Consider the following 8,944-nt stretch of genomic DNA (forward strand, 5'->3'; position numbering starts at 1 on the left):
ATTTTATTTTTCTAGAGTTTTTAACTTAATATTTAAATAAACTCTGCTAGAGTTGATATGAAATGGCAATTAGAGCAGGTTTCTTATTCTTACTATCCATGGTTGAAAGTTTGGAATGTTTATGCAAGGTCTGTTTTCTATGAGGACAGGAGTCTTGGCTTCTTGATTTGTCTCCTGATTTTGATCTTATATAGATGATTGAATTTGTCTTATGCAAAGCATGCGAGCACAAGGTGTCTGTCACTTTAAAAAGGAGAAAGAAAAGAAAGGAAGAAAGAAAGGTGACAGACATTTGGAGTTACTAGCTCACTCCCATACAAACATTATAACAATTTGAGATGAGAGCTACAAGACTTTTCAAATGTATTTTGTTTCAGAAGACCACCTGATATATGCCCTCTGTAGGTTTTAATTGCCATTTCCACAAGCTTAAAATGTTAGCTTATAAGGGCACTTGAACTGGGAAAGGTACTATTAATCCCACTCAAAGAAAAAAAGATTAAAGAGTGTATTCCATAAATACATTCATATCTATAGCATTTAAATATTTTTGATAAATCCCAATAAAGGAATAAGACTTTTTTGTAGCCATCTAGTAAAACTATCCCTTGGCACATAAATAAACTATATATTTATACATTAGATAGTCTGAGATAAAAAGTAAACTCTTCAGATTTACATTTCTAAACACTAGGTTTTCATTTCCTTAAAAGAATAAAGACCAACTTCTCATCTTGACTATATGCTTCTGTATTTCTCAGCTTGAACAAAGGTGTATAACTTAAGTTATGATCATCAGAGACCTCATTCTTGTGGTAATCAAGATCAAGGTAAGTATAAGATCAGTAAGTTCCCAAATTACATTTTTGGCTAAAAATTTTAAGCTTCTCCACCAATAAAGGAATATCATAGTTGGGCAATAATATCAAGTAAAAATTTTAGAAACCATAGAAACCATAACAGAGGAAGTCAAACTCTAATTGAGTAGAAAGCTTTTTCAAGTTGATCAAAACAAACCATGTGGATCAAACTGAAATACTGCATTGTAATTGGGGGGAAATAATCCTGACTTTGAACACTTATCTGAGTCTTTCTCCCCATCACTAATACATTGTACTCCTCCATTTAGAAACCAAGAAGTGAGATTCACTACTGTGTTAGAGTATGTAATATAGTGTCCAGCTTCAAGTTAGATCCTCAGGAACCTCATATTCCATGTGTTCTAGGAGAGATGCTGATAAATCATCTGTGGAAATAATATACCATGAGTAACACAAACATAAGCAGCAATCTGGGTAGATAAATACAAAGTAGAAAATCAAACATAATTGCAGCTACATACCCTTTGGATGAGCGATTTCAGTCTTTCTAGGAATTCTTTGGGTGGTGTTTTCTCATAAGAATCACATGAGGGGCATGTCTAGAAATCAATGAAAGAATAATATTCTCCTTTAAAACATTTTTCCTACTTATTAAAGTGTTCAGTTAAAATTTTTTTTCCAATTAGAAATATAAATCATGTTCACTGAAAAAAATTCAAGACGCACATAAAATTGTTCAGGAAGAAAACAATGGGAAAAATTACTTGTAATCCTATCCTCAGAGATAACCATGCAATCTTTTGATGTATATCCTTCCAGTAATGGTTTTTACAATTTGCATTTATGTTTTTTAACTTGATGGTAATTTGCTTTATTTACACTCAACATATAACAAGCATTTCCTGCATGTTAAATATTCTTCAAAAATATGATACATAATGGTTGCTTTGTATTCCAACATTGTATCAAACTTATTACTATTTTTGGACACATAGATTGTTCTAACTTTTCACTATTACATACAATACTGCAAGAACATTTCTGAATAATTTTATATGCATCTATTTTATTTGATAGAATTCTAGAAGTAGAATTACTAAATTAAAGGAATAAAAATATTTCTCTTGATGTATGTTGTGAAAAAGGTTTACCTCTGTTCATGCAGACCATACTTACTATTGTTGGGTATTGTTAAAATTTTTAATTGGATAGAAGTAGGATTTCCTTAACTTGTATTTAGTTGATTATAGGGAGAGTGAACAAATTTCATATGTGTATTACCCGCTTATATATATATTTTTAAATTCTAGGGTTTTTTTCTTTATCCTTATTCTTTTTTTTTAAGATTTTATTTATTTATTTGACAGAGATAGATCACAAGTAGGCAGAGAGGCAGGCAGAGAGAGAGAGGGATGCTGGCTCCCTGCTGAGCAGAGAGCCTGATGTGGGACTTGATCCCAGGACCCTGAGATCATGACCTGAGCCGAAGGCAGCGGCTTAACCCACTGAGCCACCCAGGCGCCCATATCCTTATTCTTTTTGAGAGCAAACACCAGGCCACTGCTTGATATTCAGCATCTCTAAGTCAGTTTGATGTTGTGGTGAGAGCATTTGACTGAAAGTTAGATGATAGAAGTGCTAGTTCTCATTCTACCACTTAGTATTTGTGGGGCTAGGATAATCACTTAACCTCTGTAGGTCTCATTTTCCCATCTACCAATTGAAGGTGTTTAACTAGATAGTTCTAAGCTCAATGCCAGCACTGCCATTTCATGAGTCTTTGCTATTAGGTTGCAAACACAGGCTCAGCCCCTTTCTGTCTGGAAAAGTTTTAGAGGGATACTCTTAACATTGCAACCTGGCCAAGCAATTAAAGAAAATAAAAGCCATTAAGATTTCATTTTAATCACACATGAAATTCCTTGGTGGAGAGAGAACTGATTAAAAAATATTTTGGAGCAATTTATCTTATGTGTTTATCCACTGGTTTCTATTAATTCTTGAGTTAGTCATGAGAGTATCAGCATTGCTTATGAATTGACATAAGAAGAGATATACAAGAGGGTATACCTTGTAGGACCTCCTAAAACCAGGGACTATTAAAATTCTCCAGCCAAATAAGTCTATCTATTTAAATGTAGTATTGATTCTATGATTGTACAGGACAATAATATTTATTTAAGAGAAGGCGGCCAAGTTTGAGACTTTTCTTAGTCTTTTGTAGGCTATCTCCTTTCTTGTGCAAAAACTGGGATCTGTTAATAAGAATACGAGTTATATGTGACTTGAGAGAAATGAGAGAATAATATTTAACTAGCAAGTCACAATTGGATTCTCTACCTAGCGACTTCCTCACCTTGGGAAGTTACAGAGATTTCTTCTAGCTACCAGGGACTTTTAGAAAACTCTAGAATTTCTGGGCACTTCTAAGTCTGTGGATTTGGAAGAGGTGACTCCACTTCTCAAAATACACCATATATGATAACATGTAACTGGAAGAAAAGCACCAGAATCTCTGGCTCCAAGTGTGTTTGTGTGTGTGTGTGTGTTACATCATGTAAGAGACATAGTTAATAAGTACAAATAAGATAGATAACAAATAACAATCTTACTCGTCTGTGTATCTGTCTTTTGTCTGCATTTTTGAGAGGTAGTTTCCTCTTCAGCTGTTTCGTTAATACTTTTATTTTCTGCTCGTTGCCTCCTGTATTTGCTGCCTTTAGTTGGGCCGTCTGAAAACATGAAAAAGCTGACCACTCACAATGTTTCTGAAAGAGAAATAATTTGTATATATGTTAACAAAAGTTATTCAGAAAGTAAAAATGATCTTCCCAATCCTCTTTTTCTACCTCTACTACAATGTATTAGATCACATTTATTTCAGCAGATGATGAGCAATAAGTTCACATCATACTTAATCTTTGAGCTGAAGAGAATGAGGCACCTGACATTTGAAATATCGCCTCATATTAGGGAAGAGAGACCATAGTCCTGCCTCACAGTCAAGAGGGAAGAGCCTCACTTTTCCATAGCTCTTTATTCCTAATTCCATTTGAAGTCTGGGTGGTAGGCAGGATCTTCTTGTTTTGTGGGGGAGAGTTGGTTTGGTTTTAGAACAAGTTTTCTAAAAGTTACACTGTGCCTATTTGCAGCTTTGGGTGAGATACACTGTAGTACAATTAACAATCAATTTTATTTGTTTTTTTTCTTCCTCTCTCTCTACAGTATACATGAGAGCATCTAACGGTGACCTGTCTCAAGCATCTTCTGATCTTGTACAATACCTGGCATCGTGTTTCATTGTTGGTGAATGCTCAATAAATAGGTGTGGAGTTGACAAATGAAATAAATGAGTCAAAACCCCTACTTTGGGGAAAGGAAGTGGCTTTGACCTTTGATGACCTATTCCATATCTAAGATTCATTATACCTGTGAAATACTACACATGACTCTTCTAAAATCCTATTCACATTCTTGGATCAGTTAGAGTAGGATTCTGCCTGAGTCAAGAAGTCAAGGAACAGAATTTGAGACTTGGCCAACCAATGGGAGGGAAGACCGCTCCTTAGAAACTAAGGGTAGTATCTCAAAGAATAGAGAAGTGGACAGAACGAGAGTCAAAACCTTGTCTCTTGGTTTAGCCAAATAAGTAGTGAGTAGTGAATAAGTCAAAAAAATCTTAAAAATCAAACTAAAAATAAAATGGAGTTTATTGGAAGAACAAAATTTAAACTGACTTGTTGCAAACATTTTAATGCTCATCTAAGAACTTGTATCCAAGTTTCTTTTTTCTTTCGGCAAATGTATGTATGCTCTCCAATCCCCAGCCCGCCCTACCATAGTTGCTGTATCCTCATTGCATTAATGTGTGTGGAAGTCACTGCCGTATAACCAGAAACCTCAATCTCTCTCAGTCCCTACAAGGGCAGTCCCATATATAACAAACTTACCTGAGTCTTCTCATGGACAATCAGCTGAAAATAGCATCTGGCCTGCTTTACATTTTCCAACTCATATGCTTACCCAGTATGAATGTTGATTAATAACATGCATCTTTAAGATACAACCCCATCAGGTTTGCTTTGCATACATAGCCACAAGCCGAAAACCAGCTTATCTGGTTTCCTTATATCAGAGCAGCTTGCCTCTCTCATAAGGGCAAGGTAATATCCTTTCCATATGTTTGCCAAAATGCTTATTTAATAGAAACTATTTATAAATGTTAATTATAGCACTTTTTTTTCCTTGAAAACCACATGTTCATGTTTGTTGAAGTTTTTTCTTTTCTCTTCTTTTTGACCACAACCGGCTTAACTTACTGGAAAAAAATAATATTCATATTTAAAGAGGTAAATTTTCCAGCTGAAACTGAAAACACTAACTGCTTCATCCGTGATGATCTGAAAAACCAGCATTTCTCACAGAAGCCCATTTTGCTGAGTTAACATTTACATATGTATGTTGAAAGAAAGTTATGTTCCAAAGAAGTAGAGGGGCCCTACCAAATGAACTCCCTTGATGTTGCCAGGAATGGTCATGATCAGTGATGAAAGATTTTATACCTGAGAAAGATTTTCTGAAAGCCTCTAAATGGCATCTGGATGCTGATACACATACTGACAGGCTGTGCTGTCTCCCCTGCCTTTCCTTGTTCACCTGTGTCAATAAGCAGTGTGGTATGTTGCTTTGTGCTTTCTGCAAGCAGCAGAGTGGGCCTTGGCGATGTGGAGTCCAGGACAAAGAACTGTTGGATTTGGTTTTGGGTGCACATTAAAGGCAGCCTCAAAGAGGAAAAGAAGTGGAGGAGCTGTCCTGCTAACTGCCTTAAGGATGTACTGAAAAGGGGCATGAAGAGATTAACCTTGCTTCAGGGAGCCTTGGTGCTCTGTCACTTACAGGGTTTAAGGATGAACCCAAAATCATGCATAGCACCACCATCTGGGAGTATCACTGTTATTTTCCTTTGCTGTGCCTTGGTGGCAACAAACTATGAGGGCAAGACTGTGATTCCTTCATCCTCGAACCCATGATAACATGAAGAGTTATGTGTCCTACATTAGTATTGCGAACAGAGGGAGAAGTACAGAAGTCGAAAGCAAGAGTAACAAACAGAGAACAGTCAAGTGCTGCTTTTGCAAGGGAGCACATTTGGCTTTGTTGTTTTGCAACTGAGTGTTTGAAAATATTTACCTCCATATAGCTTATTTTAACCCCTCTCACAGAAAGGCCTGGCCAGTCACACTAGGAAGTCTTAGTGGAGATTACCTTACCCTACACACAAACCAGGTTTAGGGTTTCTCAGTAACAACACTATTGACATTTTGGGCTAGATAATTCTTTGTTGTTAGGACTGTCCTGTGCATTCTAGGATGTTTAGTAGCACCTTCAGCCTCTAACTACTAGATGCCAATAGAAAGCAGTCCCCTACACACAATTGTGACAACCAAAAATTTCTCCAAAGTCAGATGTTCTCAGGGGGTAAAGTCATTATCAGTTGAGGACCACTGGTTATGTAATTAGAAAGAAAGAGAATGATGCCTGGCAAAGCCAATTAGGGATGGGAGATAATCACTATTTGTAGCAACATTTACATGTAACATGTAAATGAATTTATTTTCCTTAAGCATTTTAGTCTTTTCAAATCTCTTATAGACCCTGCTTTCATGCTAGCCCTGAAAAACTTGATATAAAGCTACTGTGGCCTTTAACTATTTTTTTCTTCCTAAGTTTGCCTGCCAACATAGTTTAAAGATTAGTTACACCATTTCTTACTTGTATCATAATCAGCATTGTTGGATAAGATTGTCAGATAGATACAGTGTCACCAAGAAAAAAAAATCTTGTTATGATGTAAAACAAAAACAAAAAAATCTCTATCTTCAACAAAGCATAGATACTTAACAAAGGATGTACCTACTGAATCAATTCAAGTTAGAAAATGGGAAATCTTCCCTATTTTTCATTTTGCAACTTATAGACAGGGCTGGTGCAAAAGGACTCTAACCACAGCAGTTAAATAAAATGCGTGAGATGCTGAAAATGCATATTTTGATAATTAGGTCATGATTAAGAATATTCTCACTTATTGGAAAAGTCTTTCCAATAAGCTGAATGTGCTACTTTCATTTTAGATGCTGCTTATTAGAAAAGGGCCTAGTAAATGAGAGTGGTTAGGTTCAGAGCTAGAGAGTGAATTTTAGAGAAAAGCAATAGTTGTGACTCATTCACTTTCTAAACTTTTACACATAGTCATTTACGATAAATGTTTTCTCTGCAATGTATCTTTTTATGCCTCCCCTTTGTAGTGTCCTAATTACTGGTAGCACTTTTATTGTAACTCTCATTTATGCACTTAAAGGTCTGTGACAATGAAAACATTTCCCCAATTGCATTTATCTCCTCAGGTTACCTGACGTGAAGACTAGAGCAAAGTTACTAAGGAAAAGATCAGCACGGAGCACTCTTGAACTATATCCTAGATGCTTTCTTCCTGGGACCTAATGGACCTAATGGACCTAGTGGATTTAAATGGCTTAAGAGAATGGGATGAGTTTGTGAAAATAGTCCTTTTGAAGGACCTCTCCAAAGGCCAAAGACAAGACTCACTGAGGCCAAGGTATATGGGAATTATATTCTAAAGGACAGCCCTGATTGCCATTCTACCATTTTTCCTTGTTGTGCCTTCTCTCTCTTCCTTTCCCTCTCTCCCTCCTTCCTTCCTTCCTTTCTTTCCTTTTCTTCCTTTCTGTCTTTTCTTTATTGTCTTTCTTTCTTTTCACTAAAAGGTGAATTCTGCTTCTTCCAGGGTGTGTCTCTATGTCTTAGATAGGCTTGCCAAGGAGGGCTGAATAAGTTTCACACACAAGGGCTCTTACAATGTAGTTAGTTGGTTATTGTTCAGAAACTGATCATAGTATAGTTTTGTTATTCTGTCACAACAATACTACTTGGAAGTACTCTTAGAGATATTTGGAGATTAAAAATATATTTTTATATGTTTATATATGCAGTGTTTTATTGGTTGGCTTGTTGGTAAACCAATGAATGTTTGATCAAAATAAAAATAACTATTTTACTAACTATTAAACCCCCAAACTCATTAAAATTAAGTAGGTTCCTAAATAATTATGTTAATGCCTTTCTTAATTGGATTTAAAAACTTGTACCACATATATTTCACAAATAAATTCAACTGGTCTTACCTTTACATCCTCTGGAGCTGGCAGAGATTCATTGTCCTAGAGCAAAAGAAAATTAGTTCTGGGTTATTTTTATAAGTCGAAAAGTTCCTTTTATATTAATTGGAGAATATTATTTAAATTTTGTTGTGACAAATATGGCCTTACCAAGTCATTCAGATTATCTTTCAGCTGATCAACAATATCTATAAGTTGACGCAATCTAAGCAAGTGACGATCTGGCTCTTGGATGCTTGATTTATGGGCCACTGTCCCCAAGAAGATGACCATTAGGCAGATGACTATCTTCTCCATGTTGCCAGCACTGGATCTCATAAGTGCCAGTAGAGCAAGACCTTGGTCTCAGTTTTCACTGCAGTTTGACTGTGAACAGGTTGTCAGTAAAGCTACCTATTTATTCATCCTTCAGGGAGAGGTAAAGCCCTCCCATTGCAGCCTGGAAATCTTTGTAAAATGGATGAATGTGAGTAACTCTTTTTTCTTTTCCACTGGCTAGGTGTACGTGTGCATGTGCTAATGCGTGGGGGCAGGGATTGATGGAGTCAACGAAATGTGCCCCATCTGCATCTTAGACAGGAAAAAGAGAAATGGGTGAATTCCAATTTTCAGCATGAATCAAGAAGCATGCATGGTAAACAGTAGGTACTACAAAACTTCAAAAAAGTAAACAAAAACACTTTGATCTCTCTTTCTTGGCCTCCCCTAGCATCTTACCTATTCCCTCAGCCAGTCATAAGGGCACTTCAATAATGAGTAAGGTGGCAACATGTGCTTTCTTGCAGGACTTATTCTTAGAGTAATAATGATGACTTTTGACTGAAATCATCCAGTATTCCATCATAAAGGTAGGAGAGGGGCTACATTTTAGGAAAGTTTAAATATCGGGGGTATTTTCCAAACTAACAAGAATATTTTAGGATTTTA

General features: G+C 36.2%; 1 protein-coding gene across 1 annotated transcript; it reads right to left on the reverse strand.

The window, feature by feature from the left end:
* Positions 1-727: 727 nt before the first annotated feature.
* On the reverse strand, positions 728-8,372 carry IL21 (interleukin 21). Its single transcript, XM_004747968.3, has 5 exons — positions 8,168-8,372; positions 8,024-8,059; positions 3,434-3,589; positions 1,343-1,420; positions 728-1,246 (listed from the first exon to the last, which is right to left on the reverse strand). Exons 1-5 carry the CDS (start codon positions 8,333-8,335, stop codon positions 1,223-1,225), a joined length of 462 nt encoding a protein of 153 aa, XP_004748025.1. The 5' UTR covers positions 8,336-8,372; the 3' UTR covers positions 728-1,222.
* Positions 8,373-8,944: the final 572 nt, after the last annotated feature.

The sequence above is a fragment of the Mustela putorius genome, unplaced genomic scaffold, assembly GCF_011764305.1.
Source record: "Mustela putorius furo isolate JIRA1106 unplaced genomic scaffold, ASM1176430v1.1 tig00000721_pilon_pilon_pilon, whole genome shotgun sequence".
Taxonomy (NCBI): domain Eukaryota; kingdom Metazoa; phylum Chordata; class Mammalia; order Carnivora; family Mustelidae; genus Mustela; species Mustela putorius.

Bases quoted from the DNA above. Each gene is read 5' to 3' on its own strand.
- IL21 (XM_004747968.3), bottom strand. From the start codon at position 8,335: ATGAGATCCAGTGCTGGCAACATGGAGAAGATAGTCATCTGCCTAATG. The intron at 8,060-8,167 runs GTAAGGCCATAT...CTTTTGCTCTAG, and splicing joins AAGATAATCTGAATGACTTG to GACAATGAATCTCTGCCAGC. The intron at 1,247-1,342 runs GTATGTAGCTGC...TTATTTCCACAG, and splicing joins TGAAATCGCTCATCCAAAGG to ATGATTTATCAGCATCTCTC.